This window comes from Xenopus tropicalis, chromosome 9 (assembly GCF_000004195.4).
Source record: "Xenopus tropicalis strain Nigerian chromosome 9, UCB_Xtro_10.0, whole genome shotgun sequence".
Lineage (NCBI taxonomy): Eukaryota > Metazoa > Chordata > Amphibia > Anura > Pipidae > Xenopus > Xenopus tropicalis.
The window spans coordinates 45,918,627-45,934,444 of NC_030685.2; the positions used below are offsets into that span (position 1 = coordinate 45,918,627).

The window sequence follows — 15,818 nt, forward strand, 5'->3', positions numbered from 1 at the left end:
GAGAAACAATAGCTTATCTGAAAGCAGTTCTAATGTGTAGCACTGGCTCATTCTGAAAGCTCAGAATCAGGTAGTGTACTGAGATGGAGGGGGGAAAATACCCCAGGAGCTTCCCCAAGTGCAATATATGCAAAGAAAAAAGAAAATGTGAAATTAATGGGTAAAAAAACCTATAGGTGTTCCTATATGCCTTCCTCTGGATCAACTAGTAGTTAGGCAGGTTATATATAGGCATTATGGTTGAACTTGATGGACGTATGTCTTTTTTCAACCCAACTTACTATGTTACTATGTTCCAATACTAGTGGTTTTAATAATATATTAATAATAATGGAGTTCTAAATTACAGAAAGACCCCTTATCCGGAATACCCTTGGTCCCGAGCATTCTGGAGAATAGGTCCTATACCTGTAGCATACAACAACCTACTATTGTGCAACAGTTTAGTTGCACTAATAAATAATTTTTCCAGTAAAGTATTATTGCTTACATTGTTAAATATTATAAAAGCAATTTCATGGGCATTTTTATCTATAAAGGCAGCAGTGGGCTGATGTCTAAGCTGTTAGCAATTAAGGTGGCCATACACGAGGCGATTTCGCTCGTTGTGCGATGAACGATTATATCGACAAACGATCGTATGGCGATCGAGTTCCCATACGATATGCCATCCACGGGCAACGATAATTCGGGAAAGATTTTGTCGCATCATTATCGTAAAATACCTACGATCGTACATCTACGTACGATCGATGTCGTTGACTTCTGCTGCTGGCAATCGTGACATGCGCAGAGAACAATCGTTGAAAGACAAATGTCTGACACTCACACCAACTGGCAGATTTTATCGTTAAACGACCAAAATTTTTAAACCTGGCCGATCGATTTTGGGGACGATAATGTCGGCTTGTTTAGTGGGCCGACGATCGTTCGTACACCACCAACTATACGATAACTTAACGATAGCATCGGATCGTTCGGGAATCGGTCGTTTGTAAGTAAAAAATCGGTCCGTGTATGGCCACCTTTAGTAACCAGTGACTTGAAGGAAGGGGGGGGGGCATATGTGACATAACTGTTCAGTTAGTTTGCATTTAGGGCTCTGGTACACGGGGAGATTAGTCGCCCGCGGCAAAACTCCCTGCTCGCGGGCGACTAATCTCCCCGAGTTGCCTTCCCACCGGCGAACATGTAAGTCGCCGGCGGGATGGCAGACGCGGCAGCGCGATTTCGCGCAAATCGCCCTGCCGCGTCTGCCATCCCACCGGCGACTTACATGTTCGCCGGTGGGATGGCAGGGGGAAGGCAACTCGGGGAGATTAGTCGCCCGCGAGCAGGGAGTTTTGCCGCGGGCGACTTATCTCCCCGTGTACCAGAGCCCTTAAGGCTCTGGTTGCCATGACCCGCCATCCCGCGGCAGCGCGATTGCCCGAAATTTCGGGAAATCGCGCCACCGCGTGTGCCATCCCGCCGGCGACTTACATGTTCGCCGGCGGGATGGCGGGTCATGGCAACTCGGGGAGATTAGTCGCCCGCGAGCAGGGAGTTTTGTCGCAAGCGACTAATCTCCCCCGTGTGCCAGAGCCCTAAATCTAACCTGTGTGCTCACAAACTAACTGAACAATTATGCCCCTCCCCCCCCGAAATTCACTGACTAACTAAGGGTGAAGACACACAGGGTGAATCGTGGGCGACTGGTGCAACGAAATTGGCCCCACAAATTATCACAGCGATGCTCATAATCCTCTATGGCAAAAAGTCGCAGAGAGTTGCTTTGCTAAAAATCGCGGTGACTAAACGCCCCACGTGTTTTTGCCCCAAGAGGTTAGAGAGCTGAAAGCATGAAGTAGAGTTTGGCTATTATGTTATACATCCGCCCACTCCAGCCTTTATAGATTACATTTTTGCCTAACTATATTACAATTATTTTTTATTTTGCACAGTCTATCCATTTTACCCAGTTTCATTTTTACACTGAACTGTTCCTTTAAGTAGTAATTAACTTTAAAGAAGGTCCTGAAAATGAATAAGGGGTCTGCATTGTTTATGTGCTTCAGAGGCGTACAACACGGTTTCTACAATTGGAAGCCAAAATTGTACTTATTGGGGCATTTTAAAGGAAAATTATCCTCGGCTTGCCGAAAATATACACCATACGCATGGTGTGGCATTAACTTAAAAATGTAAATTGCAAAAATTCCTTAATTAACAAGAGTCATTTGATCTTGATGAGGTACTGGGCATGGTTAAGCAACGCCCAATACGTATCAACATTAAAAGGCACCTGGAACCATTTTGCTAGCACCGCCAACACCACATTCAGACTCAAAATATGGAAGAATATCTGTCGCACCCTATTTGATGCAGATGCATTACCAGCTACAATCAAAATATTTAAATATGGATTGCAATTACAACTTCTTGAAGTATTATTGCAAGTACAGATTCTTGTAATAAATGCTTAAATTATTACATTTCAATAGAATATAATAAGTATTTGTATTGGTAATTAGCTGGAAATTATCCTTTATCCTGAGTTTCAACTGCATATAACAAAGATCCCTTTACTTTCAACTATCTCTTTTGAATATGGTACAGCTTTGCTTTACTTCAAAGTTGTCAGACAAGTTTCAGCAGTGGCATTGTAATGCTTATCCACTGGCGTTAGTCATTTACTTTTCCAGTTAAAATTTCTTGCATTCGTTCATATACATTTAACCCTTTCACTGCCAGCCGTTTTGGTCAAAGCGGAACTTGTATTGCCACAGTTTTTGAACATTTTGCACTGTTTCACTTTAGGGGCCTTTCCTCTGGGGTACTTTTAGTTTACCCAGGAAAACAATATATTGTTTTTTTCAGGACAAACTAAGCTTTCAAAATATGGTAGAATTTTGGTGTAATTCCAATTCTGTAACAAGATATAGGCTTCCAAATGAATAAATTTTTTAAAAAAATCATATTTTCCATAATATAAACATATACCAGAAACAAAAATTATTTTATGCACAAAAATACAACTGATTTGGAATGTCCCATGTCTCCTGAACGTGCCAATACCAAATATATATAGTTTTATGGATATTTCTCACTTGTATAGGTCAAAAACTCCCAGCAGTACACTACCAAATTTCCAAAGCACTGCTTCACATAGCTGCATACTTTAGATTTCAAGGCCAAAACTTCCACTCACAGAAGGTTTATCCCAGAAAATTACACATTTCTGGAAAGAACAGATTCTGGGGAATCCAGAATAGGCACAATTGTCTGTCTACTCCAAACTATCAAGTCACAATGCTTTCCTAAAGTTATAGGTTTTTATCAAAATTTTTGAAGTTTTTAAAAAATCGCTTCAAAGCTTCGAGTCTATAGTATCTTATCTCCTACAGGTCATAAAGTAACCAAATAAAACACCCTAAATATGAACGCCAGGGGTCCACTGAACAGTTTGATGCCCAATATGTATAGGTTTACCTAAGTATGTGGCATGTAGGGGCCCCAATGTGAACATACCCCCATATGATCTATCATTTCTGTCATTTCAGCTCCTGCAAAATCAACACATTTACATCATTATATGTGGGATAAAGCTAGTAAAAAGTATGCTCACCCTAGAAAGTCATATATTTTTGGAAAGTACACATTCCCCCAAATCTAAAATGGGTACCCGTGTCTTTCTACTCCAAAGTAGCAAGCCGCAAAGCATTTCTAAAGTTTGCAATTTTGATGAAATTTCCAAAAATCCCTTCAAAGCTTCCAGTTTCCAGCACCTTATCTCCCACATAGCATTAGGTACCAAGATAAAACACCCTAAATTTGAATGCCAGGGGTCCACTGAACAGTTTGATGCCAAATATGTATAGGTTTACCTAAGTATGTGGCATGTAGGGGCCCAAATGGGAACATACCCAGATATGATCTATCATTTCTGTAATTTCAGCTCCTGCAAAATCAACACATTTACATCATTATATGTGGGATGAAGCTAGTAAAAAGTAAGCTCACCCCAGAAAGTCATATATTTTTGGAAAGTACACATTCCCCCGAATCTAAAATGGGTACCTGTGTCTTTCTACTCCAAAGTACCAAGCCGCACAGCTTTTCTAAAGTTAGCAATTTTGATGACATTTCCAAAAATCCCTTCAAAGCTTCCACTTTGCAGCATCTTATATCCCACATAGCATTAGGTACCAAGATAAAACACCCTAAATTTGAACTCCAGGGGTCCACTGAACAGTTTGATGCCCAATATGTATAGGTTGACATAAGTATGTGGCAAGTAGGGGCCCCAATGTGAACATACCCCATAATGATCTATCATTTCTGTCATTTCAGCTCCTGCAAAATCAACACATTTACATACTTTATGTGGGATAATGCTACAAAAAAGTACGCTCACCCCAGAAAGCCATATATTTTTGGAAAGTGCACATTCCCCCGAATCTAAAATAGGTACCCATGTCTTTCTACACCAAAGTACCAAGCCACAAAGCATTTCTAAAGTTAGCAATTTTGATGACATTTCCAAAAATCCGCTCAAAGCTTCCACTTTGCAGCATCTTATCTCCCACATAGCATTAGGTACCAAGATAAAACACCCTGATTTTGAATGCCAGTGGTCCACTGAACAGTTTGATGCCCAGTTTGTATAGGTTTACCTAAGTATGTGGCATGTAGGGGCCCCAATGGGAACATACCCCCATATGATGCGTCATTTCAGAAAATCAACACATTTACATCCTTTATGTGGGATAATGCTACAAAAAAGTACACTCACCCCAGAAAGCCATATATTTTTGTAAAGTACACATTCCCTCGAATCTATAATGGGTATCCATGTCTTTCTACTCCAAAGTACCAAGCCGCAAAGGTTTCCTAAGTTTGCTGATTTTTGTGATATTTCAGAAAATCGCCTAAAAATGTTGCAGTTTGCCGCATTTATCTCATACAATATCTTGCGTACAATGGCAAATCACCCCCAATAGGAACACCAGAGGTCTACTGAACAGTTTGATGCCCAATATGCATAGATATACCAAAGTCTGTGGTAAGTACTGACCCCAAAATGAAAATAGAGCATAAGGATTTCTCGCCTGCCAGCTCAGCTTTTGCACACAGAGCCCCCTGTCAGTGTATTATGTGCAGTAACACCCCCAAACTATACAGAAAAACCCAGAAAACCATATATTTTTGGAAATTACACATTCTGACAAATCCAACATGGGTAAAGAGTCCTTTCTACACCAAAGTACCAAGCCGCAAAGCTTTTCTAAAGTTAGTGGTTTTTATGATATTTCAGAAAATCGCCTAAAAATTTTGCAGTTTGCCACATTTATCTCACACAATATCTTGAGTACAATGGCAAATCACCCCCAATAGGAACACCAGAGGTCTACTGAACAGTTTGATGCCCAATATGCATAGATATACCAAAGTCTGTGGTGTGTACTGACCCCAAAATGAAAATAGCGCATATGGATTTCTTGCCTGCCAAATCAGGTTTTGCATAAGAGCCCCCTCTCAGCATATTATCTGCTGTAACACCCCCAAACTATACAGAGACCCCCAGGAAACCATATATTTTTGGAAAGTACACATTCTGATATATCCAACAAGGGTAAAGAGTCCTTTCTACACCAAAGTACCAATCTGCAAAGCTTTCCTACAGTTACTGGTTTTTATGACATTTCAGAAAATCGCCTAAAAATGTTGCAATTTGCCGCATTTATCTCACACAATTTCTTGCGTACAAAGGCAAGTCACCCCAAATAGGAACACCTATGGTCTAATGAACAGTTTGATGCCCAATATGCATAGATATACCAAAGTCTGTGGTATTCACTGACCCCAAAATGAAAATAGCGCACATGCATTTCTCGCCTGCCAACTCAGCTTTTGCATACAGAGCCCCCTGTCAACGCATTATGTGTCGTAAAACCCCCAAACTATACAGAGACCCCCAGGAAACCATATATTTTTGGAAAGTACACATTCTGAGGAATTCAAAATAGGTAAAGTTATTTTTCTACACCAAAGTTACACCTGGCAAAGCTACGCTAAAAACAGATCAGGAATACTAATACAGGGATAAAAATGCAATAAAACCACAAAAATTGTGCAAATTAGTGAAACAACAAAATAAGTCACACAACAGTGTAATTAGTGGTCAGAATATCTGATCCAATAGTCACGCTGTCATAATAAACAGTTTTTAAGAAAAAGAAACTAAAAACAAAGTGGTAAAAAAAATTTTTTAAAAAATAAATAAAAAATATTTGTGTATACATGTGTAAAAGTTGTGTGACAGTGTGTAAGTGTGTATATTAGTGTGTATAGGTGTATAAAAGTCTATATAGGTGTATATGTGTGCAAAACAAAAAAAACAAAAAAAAAAAATAAATGCAAAATTGTGTGCTGTATGTGTGTGTAAATGTATGTAAGTGTGTATAAATGTGTATAAATGCAAAGAAAAATCTCCCTTACCTGTCCTGAAGCTTGCCTGGTCCTGGTGCTGCAGTCCTGTCCTCCATCTCGCGTGAACACACGCGGGGGCGTGAGAGGAAGCAGGAAGCAGAAGGGAGCCGGAAGGTAAGAGCAGCAGACGCGATGCGTCTGCTGCTTGGGGGGGGGGGCCCTGCAACGATCGCGTTGCAGGGCCGGCCTGACAGCCCCCCTGGCTCGTTGCCCAGGGGGCTGTCATGCTTAAAAGCTCTCTGCCGAAGCGGCACATGCCGCTTCTGCAGAGAGAATGCTTATCTGCCAAACAACGTACAGCGCATGTTGTTGGCAGATAAGCTCTTTCCCTGCAACAACGTACGCCGTACGCTGTTGGCAGGGAAAGGGTTAAAGGAGAAAGATAGGTAAAAACAAAGTAAGCTTCATCTGAAAGGTTTATGTAAATAAAGCCATAATCACTTACAGAAAGTCCTCTATCAAAAGAAACACTGGATTTCGTGTCTCTTTTTATACACATGATGTTCCAGTGCCTGACTTCCTCTCTCAAAAACAGCCTTAATTCCTAGGGCCAGAGACTGCGCAGTTCTCTCCTTACTCCTGATCCCCCCCACTAGAATGCTAAGAACTCCCTCCCCGCTCCCTTAGGAATGTGTGATCTCAGTTCTAACGGCTAGAGACTGCAGGAAGGAAGCTGCTTAAAATGGCAGCTGCGATCTTAAAAAAAAAAAAACAGAGAAAGCTTCTAAAGCTGTTTACTCAGGTATGTCAATGGTTTCTGCAGAATAAATTGTTCTAGGTGCCATTAATGTGGCAAGTCTATTGGCAGTAAAGTACCAAAATGACTTTCCTTCTCCTTTAACCCTTTAAGTGCCACTGGATGTAGAATCTATGTCCTGTGTATCAAAGTACCTAAGTGCCACAGGACGTAGATTCTACGTCCTGCTGCACTTCCGGATTTGGGAGCCGCTCCTTCGCTCCCCACTCGTTCCCCAGCCCCTAGACAACAAGCACAGGGGGGGAACGAGTGGCCCCTGGGGCGCGATCGCCCAGGGGCCCCATAGAACATACCTGCCATGCACATGGCTTTCCCCTGCACTGCTTCTCCCTTCTCCAGCTTCCCCCTCTGCCCCCCCCCCCTCACATGGGCTGCTGCTGCTGTGCCCTTATTGTGTTTCTCCTGCAGATCCTCACCTTCTAGACCCCAAGTAAGTGCCAAATACACACACAAAAAAAAAAAAACACACAATCACACACTTACTACACTAATACACACTTATACATTTTTGGGGGGGTTTCACACATTCACAGCACTTACTTGCACACACACAAAACACATTTTACCTAGTGTGTACACATACACACACACACACACACACTTATGTAATTCTGTATTTTTTTTTTTTTATCGCATCGTTTTTATTCTTGCCTGAAAAAAATGTTTTATTGCCATTGTGGATAGCATATTTGCTAACCGCACTGCACAATACCTTTTGTGTATTATTTTGGTGTTTCTACTACATTTTCTGTGATTTTGGTGCATTTTTAGGTATTTTATTGCATTTTCAGTTATGCATAGTTGTTGTTCGCTTGACTTTGTCTGTAAAACTAATTTGCCCTAGCCAAAATATTCAAACTGTTATTCTGACCGCAGATATTAGGAAAAAAAAATCATTTTAGTGATTTTTTTTTTTTTTATTTTATCAATTTTATTGCATTTCACATTGTTCTTTATTACTTGTCTTTGCACATGGACATTTTGTCTGCTGTATTTCAATTTGGCATCCTCTGTACCCCACATAGTTTGGTAAATCTATGCATATTGGGCATCAAACTGTTCAAGTAAACAAGTGTTCATTCCTAGAGTGTTTTATGTTGGTATGTTACTAAATGTGGGGTACATAATGGGGCAACATGCAAGCTTTGTGACAATTTTGAGAAATGTCACATAAATCGTTCTGTTTAGCATAGCTTTGTAGTTTGGTAGTTTGCAGTAGAAAGATGTATTTATCCATTTGTTTTGTCAGAATGTGTACTTTCAGAAAAATGTATGGTTTTCTAGGGTCTCCGTACTGTTAGGGGGTCTTATGGCACATAATACACATACCGGGTGCAAAAACTGCATGAGCGGCAGCATCTTATGTGAAAATTCATATGCACTATTTTTACTTGGGAGCCTCTGTACCCCACATAGTTTGGTAAATCTATGCATATAGGGCATCAAACTGTTCAGTAGACCCCTGGCGTTCATATTTAGAAAGTTTTATGTTGATACGGTACAAAATGTGCGGGTACATAATGTGTTAAAATGCAAGCTTTGTGACAATTTTCAGAAATGCCATAAAAACCGTTCTGTTTAGCATAGCTTTGTAGTTTGTGGTAGTTTGCAGTAGAAAGTTGTATCTACGCATTTTTGTGTCAGAATGTGTACTTTCGGAAAATGTATGGTTTTCTAGGGTCTCTGTACTGTTAGGGGGTCTTATGGCACATAATGCACATGCCGATAGCTTATATTGCAGCGTATACACTTTGTATGCACTAACTTCCTTTTGGGGTCTCTAAATGCCAGATACATCGGTGATCCTATGCACAATGGGCATCAAACTGTTCAGCGGACCCTTGGCTTTCATATTTAGGGTGTGTATTCTTGGTACCTAATGTTATGTGGGAGATAAGGTGTTTGAAAATGGAAGATTTGAGGTGATTTTTTAGAATTTTCATAATTTTTTATAGAAAATGCTAAATTCAGTAAAGCATTGCCGTTTGGTACTTAGGAGTTGGAAGACATAGTTACCCATTTCGAATTCGTCAGAATGTGTACTGTTCAAAAATATATGGTTTCCTGGGGTAAACCTAATGTTCCAGGATTTTTGGCTTTGGAATGTAAAGTATGCCGTATTCTGCTGTAATGCTTTGAAAATTTTGTAATTTACTGCTGGGAGTTTTTGATCTATAGAAGTCAGAAATCTCAATAAAACTATACATATCAGGTATTGGCACGTTCGGGAGCCATGAGGCTTTCCAAATCAGTTGAATTTTTGTCCATAAAATAAAATAGGTTTCTGGTATAACTCCCTTTATCATGAAAAATAGCATTTTTTCTTTTTTTGTATTTCAAGCTCTAAATCTTGTTCCAGAAGTGGAAATACACAAAAACTCTGGCAGATTTGGAAAGCTCAGGTTCTCCTGAAAAAAAACAATATATAGTTTTCCTACCTAAACTTAACCCTTCCCCCAGTAAAAGCCCCTAAATTGAGAGCACAGAATGTTTACAAAACGTCTGGCACTGAGGGGAACCGAAATGTCAAATTCTGCTGGCACTTAAAGGGTTAATACTTCATATCTGCAGCAGTGCCATGATGTATCTACATGTTTAGATTTTGGTAATCTGTGAGAAGAAAAATTCCCCTTTCACTTCTTTTCTGGCTAACTGTAAGCCTGATTATTTATCCAGGAAGATTTCTACATCACTGCATATTGTTTAGTTACAGGGTGTTACCTTGTCTTGAATATTGCTTTGTGAGAGTGTAGGGAAGAACATAAATATTACTAAAGCAGACTGCAGAAGCTATGATTTACTATAATTTATGTTGCTGCAGAGAAAAAAAAAAACTGAGGTTCAAACCCAATTATCCCCTTACTACTAATTGATCCTGTACTACCAGCAATTTCCCTTTAACATCGAAAAAAAAGTAAAGCATAGTGACTAAGAAGCAGTCTGTAAATTTACTGATCATTAATGTAGAAAATACAGGATAGTTAGGGTAACAGCACATAGGCTGCTTTTTTACCCATGGTTTATAAAATTCAACAAAGTGCCCAGTGATAATAAGGTGGCCATACACGCACCAATATTATCGAACTAAACCTTGTTTCGTACGATATTTAGTGTGTGTACCGTAGATCAACGAGACGACCCATATCGCAAAAGCATCGGATCTCATTGATCAGGCAGGACAAAAGATTTTGATCGGGCACTGTTGAAGGCTACCGCATATTTCAGATGTGGAATTATGCAGCGATTTTTAAAAATCGCGACAACTAATCGTCCTGTTTGTTTTTACCCTTCAACAAAGAGTAACACCAAAAAATGCATATGAAATTAATATATTATGTACTATTGCCCTACACTGGTAAAAGTTGTGTGTTTGCTTCAGAAACGCTACTATACTTTATATAAACAAAGCTGCTGTGTAGCCGTAGTAGACATTGAAACTGAAAAAAGGAGAAAAGGCACAGGTTAAAGGAACAGTAACACCCAAAAATGAAAGTGTATAAAAGTAACTAAAATATAATGTGCTGCTGCCCTGCACTGGTAAAAGTTGTATGTTTACTTCAGAAAGTCTACTATAATTTATATAAATAAGCTGCTGTGTAGCCATGGAGGCAGCCATTCAAAGGAGAAAAGGCACAGGCACATCGCAGATAACACATAAAACACTATTGTATTCTACAGAACTTATCTGTTATCTGCTATATAACCTGTGCCTTTTCTCCTTTTTTCCAGCGTGAATGGCTGCCCCCGTGGGTACACAGCAGCCTATTATATAAATTATAGTACTGATACTGTAGCAAACACACCAGTTTTACCAGTGCTGGGCAACAGTGCATTATATTTTTATTACTTTAAAGCTCTTTTATTTTTTGGTGTTACTGTTCCTTTAAGGGCCATGGCAGACGAAGAGATTAGTCGTCTGCGACAAATCTCCCCGATATGCCAACCCACTGGCTTGAATATAAATCCCCGGTGGGATGGCATATGCGGCGTTGCGATTTCCCAAAATCGTGGAAGTTTCCTCTCAAGGCAAGTCGAAATTGCGGCGCCACGTATGCCATCCCACCGACAATTCACATTCAAGCCGGTGGGGTGGCATATCGCGGGCGACTAATCTCCCCGTCTGCCGTAAATAGATAAATTAGTTGGATAAGATTCCCATTGTATTTGCTTATTTGTTATCTGCTTATGTAACCTGTGCCTTTCCTCCCTTTTCAAGTCTGTATGGGAAAAATATGAGATATATAGTATAGGATAGGGCAACAACAACATTACTGACATTTCTTTAAACAAACAAAATTATTCAAACTTACATCATCTTGCTCATTTGCTGCTATAGATGTGACATATCCAGTAAATCTGCTATCACTTCCACCATAAATTTCTTGATCATAATATCCAGTAGAATCAAGACCAACTCCTTGTGTCTCATCGAGGGCTACCTTCTTTCCTTGAATTTCACGTATCTGTGCTTCAATATCTGATTGGAAAAATATATTAAAATATTTAATGGTACATTAGTTTGTTAGCAACTAGAAACCAGAGATAAAGAAAAGGTAACAATTTAAAAAAAAAAAAACTCACAACAAGCTTGCAAACAGCTCAATGCTAATAATTGATATGTAAATTAGGATAGAGTCTCAAAAAAAGAAATTCTAGGAAATTTAGTATAGGACAAATTTATATTAACTTTGGATGGGAGAAGACTAAGTTTAAGTTGTTTTTTTTTTTTTTTTTTAAGGGTATGCAGCGCTGTACAATCTTACAATATAAAATATTACACACAGGGAGGACAAGTGTTATTTATACAAGTATAAATACACAGGGAGTAAGTGCCATGTGGTATGAGACACAGTAGGAAGGAGGTCCCTGCCCTGAACATCTCACAATCTAAGCATGTAGATTATACATAACCCCAATTTTGAAGACACTGTGGTTTTCTTGATATGGTGTCTTAATTTGGATCTCCATACCTAAAGTCTACTAAAAAAAAAACACAGGATTTTTGTGCCTCTAATAAGTATTAAAGGAGAACTAAACCCTAAAAATAGTAGTAAACTGACTGCACTAGTCAAAAGTTTCAGCATCTCTATAGTAGCAATGATATAGGTCTTTACAGTTGTCACAGGAGCTTCTCATCTTGGATTCTGTTAGAACTGTCCAGGACAGTGCACATGCTAGGGCGGCTGTTGAGAAGCTAAGCTGAGGGGTTGTTGCAAATTATGAAGCAGAAAAAAGGCTGGCCTGTCATATAAACTAATGCTATAGGTCTGGTTATTAAATTCTGCTGCTAATTGCACTGTTTTCACAGCTGCCATGTTAACTGAATCCAAATGAATCACTAATCAGCCTTATACCGTTACATTTATATTGTATATATACAGTATATTGTGCGTCGGTCCCCAAGCTCAGTATCTGACAGCAGCACAAAGTATGTGCAGGGAATCAAGAGAATAGAAGATGAGGGGCTACTTTATAATTTAAGAGAAAAGTAGACTTTTAAAAATTTGAATTTTTTTAAAATTAATTCTATGGGTGATGGTCTTTTTGGATAATGGTTTTCCAGGCAATGGATCCTATACTCTCTAGGCTTGTTGTTTCAGATATTTCACTCACAAACAGAACCTACAGTATGAAAACCAAGGTCTTTACTTGTATACTAAAACAAATGTGTTAACAACAGTGGCGACAAACAGGCACCACCATTGTACAGCCTTTTTACATTGATTCGTAGTAGAGGAAAGTTCGAAAATTTACCTACACAGGTAGGGGATATCGGATTGATCTGATCATTTGGCTCTAGGCCCAAACGTTCAGATCACATTTATGGGATGCAAACAGTCGGGGATTGCATCAACAACCATTGCACTCCTCCCCCTGACTGGGTTTTTTTTTTTTTTTTTTAACCTCTCTGATTGAAATCTTGCCCAGATATTGTTAGGGCAGTCCTGTCTGAGGGCCCCATACACGGGCCAATAAACTGCCAATGATCAGCAGCTTTTTATCCCTCATGCACCACACAGGTCAGGCTATCATTACTTGCTATTTTCCCTGACCTAGGAGAGCAGGTAAATACCTTAGTTATCAATGTTGGCCAGATCAGTGTTGTGTTTCCTGCCACCCTGAAAAAAACAGTTTACTAAGAGCGGCGACAAATCTCCCCACAATGCCATCCCACCAGCTAGAATGTAAATTGCCAGTGGGGTGGCATACATGGCGCTGCAATTTGCTAAAGTTGCCTTGAGAGGAAACTTCGGCAAATTGCGGCGCTGCATATGCCATCCAGCCAGCGATTTACATTCTCAAAGGAGAAGGAAAGGCTAAAGGGGATGGGGGGCCCTTTCCAGGGGTACAAGTTAAGCAATTACAATTACTGGGGGGGTACCTAAGATTTAGCATCCCCAATGATTTAGCCATTCTTTCTCCTTCAAGGCAATTCAGCCTTAGTAAATAGGCACATAAGGCAATTCAAACTGTATGGTTAACTCCAGGTCAACAAACAAAATGATCAAACGGACTATTTGAAGTATTTTATCATCAGCCCACTGACATCTGAAATCACTTGGGCAACTAAACACGTTGAATGTCCTCGCATTCCACTGCTCTTCCTTGCCTTCTACACAACCAATAGAAACGTTTCGCCTCCAAAAACAAACAAAGGTTAGTACATTAAAAGACGTTCTCTGACCCTCCGTCGGGTCCACAATAAAACAACAGGTCACCGGAATTCATAAATATATTACAATCTTAAAAGGACAGAGTAACCGAAATCCTGTTTGTTTTAATCCAACTCCATTGACTATTCGCGTGTGCACAGAATTAATAGCCAGTAAGGCCTTCTCACGTTTCCCGAAAGTTTATAGATTCATCATTTCATGTATACAAGGCTGACTTACTAACCGAAATTACAAATTATCCCTTTCACCGAAACATTAGTATTCTATTCTTACCTTCGTGTGTTTTCGCAATTTTCGCCATTTTGTAAAACCGTAAAAAAGAGGCAACACGCCACCAAAGCTCCTCCGTAGGTAACTAGGCGCATGCTCTGTTAATACGTAGAATAATGGGCGGTCTCTATTGGTGGCCGCCCAGAAGCGTCACAGAATGTTTTTATGCTTTAGGTTTCCGGGAGTAAGATCCTGCATGGTGGGAGTACGTTTTGTGATCCGTAGGTTTTGTACCGTTATTCGGTACCGTGAGCGACGTTATAAATAGTAAAATTAAAATGCATTATATTTTCAGCAATACGTCGCAGCATTTTACAGTTAGTGAGGCTCTTACTTGATCTCACCTCTTACTTACACTTACCAGGTAATTTTTGCGCAAAGCGGTGGGTTCATATAGGTTAGCCCCACCACAATTAAAAGGACATGAAACGGAAATATATACAGTCCGAAGCAGCCCCGTGTACGGTTGAGATTCTGCTGAATTGGCCGTAGTCCAATTTAGTAAAGGCCATGATGCGCTCTTTGCACTAAAGTATAGTTGCGCTCAACACTGTTTTGTTGCTTTCGTCTTCTGTAGTTCGCACAGTGGTACCCACTGATGCAGGGGAGACCTAGATCTACATCACCTACGCCAGCATTTGAAGGACTATAAAGCTGCTGTTGGGTCATTAATTAGATACTTCACCCAGGGCCAACTCTCCATCTCTACATGCCCAAAATAGATTTTCTACTTTTTGTTACTCCTGTCTCCTTTTCTGTATTTTGCACAGTGACGCCCATTGATTCAGGGGAGCTCTGAAGCTACACCACCTCCAAACCAGCTGATAGTGCCAGGGTTACCACACTGGCCTGTTTAAATCAAAGCAGCAAAGTTATGCCAAAAGAATTTCAGCATTTGTTTGAGGGATAAAGTTGCTGTTGTGCAAGTGTACAGCTTGCAATAAGTTGGCTCCAGTCAGTTATGTAAAAAATCCCATTTATTAAAGGTCATCATGATTGCCTTGCTGATCAGATTCTGCTAAATTGGCTGTAGTCGGTTATGCGCAAAATCCAATTTAGTAAAGGCCATGATGCGCTCCTTGCACTAAAGTATAGTTGTGCTCAGCACCATTCTGTTGCTCCCATCTTCTGTAGTTCGCACAGTGGTGCTCACTGACACAGGGGAGCCCTAAAGCTACATCACCTATGCCAGCATTTGTTTGAGGGACTATAAAGTTGCTGTTGGGACCTTAATTAGCAACTTCACCCAGGGCCAACTCTCAAACTCTACATCCCCAAAATAGACTTTCTACTGCTAGTTTGTCCCCATATCACAGTCAGTCCTTCAAATTATTGTTCCCCAGTGGTTTTCTCTACTGCAGGGTTTTCCTCTTCCAAGTCTTCAATGATGACTGAAGTATGCCCCACCCAAGATACTACAATATTGTAAAAGCAGTGTGTATTTTTATAATTTCTCTGATCTTGATCAGTTCTTTTCCTTAGGGTGCCCTAATGTAAGAATAATTTGGGCATTTTTATCCCCAGTAAAAAGTTCCTGTTTGACCAGTGTGATTCTCAAGGGCTGATGAGGAATGTTCCCTTTAGGCTATATCCCTTTTGGGGTCCTGGCACTTTGTGTGCAGAACTGACAGAAACCTGCACACTTT

The 15,818-nt window shown here is 40.0% G+C and overlaps 1 protein-coding gene across 1 annotated transcript in view; it reads right to left on the minus strand.

Annotated features, from left to right (window-relative positions):
• The window catches only part of sf3b1 (splicing factor 3b subunit 1), an 81,013-nt gene extending 66,718 nt beyond the window's left edge, over positions 1 to 14,295 (minus strand). The window contains exons 1-2 of the mRNA XM_031893603.1: positions 14,176 to 14,295; positions 11,539 to 11,705 (exon numbers count right to left, since the gene is read on the minus strand). Of these exons, the coding sequence (XP_031749463.1) occupies positions 11,539 to 11,705; positions 14,176 to 14,203 (195 nt within the window). The 5' untranslated portion in view covers positions 14,204 to 14,295. The remainder of the gene's footprint in view (positions 1 to 11,538; positions 11,706 to 14,175) is intronic.
• Positions 14,296 to 15,818: the final 1,523 nt, after the last annotated feature.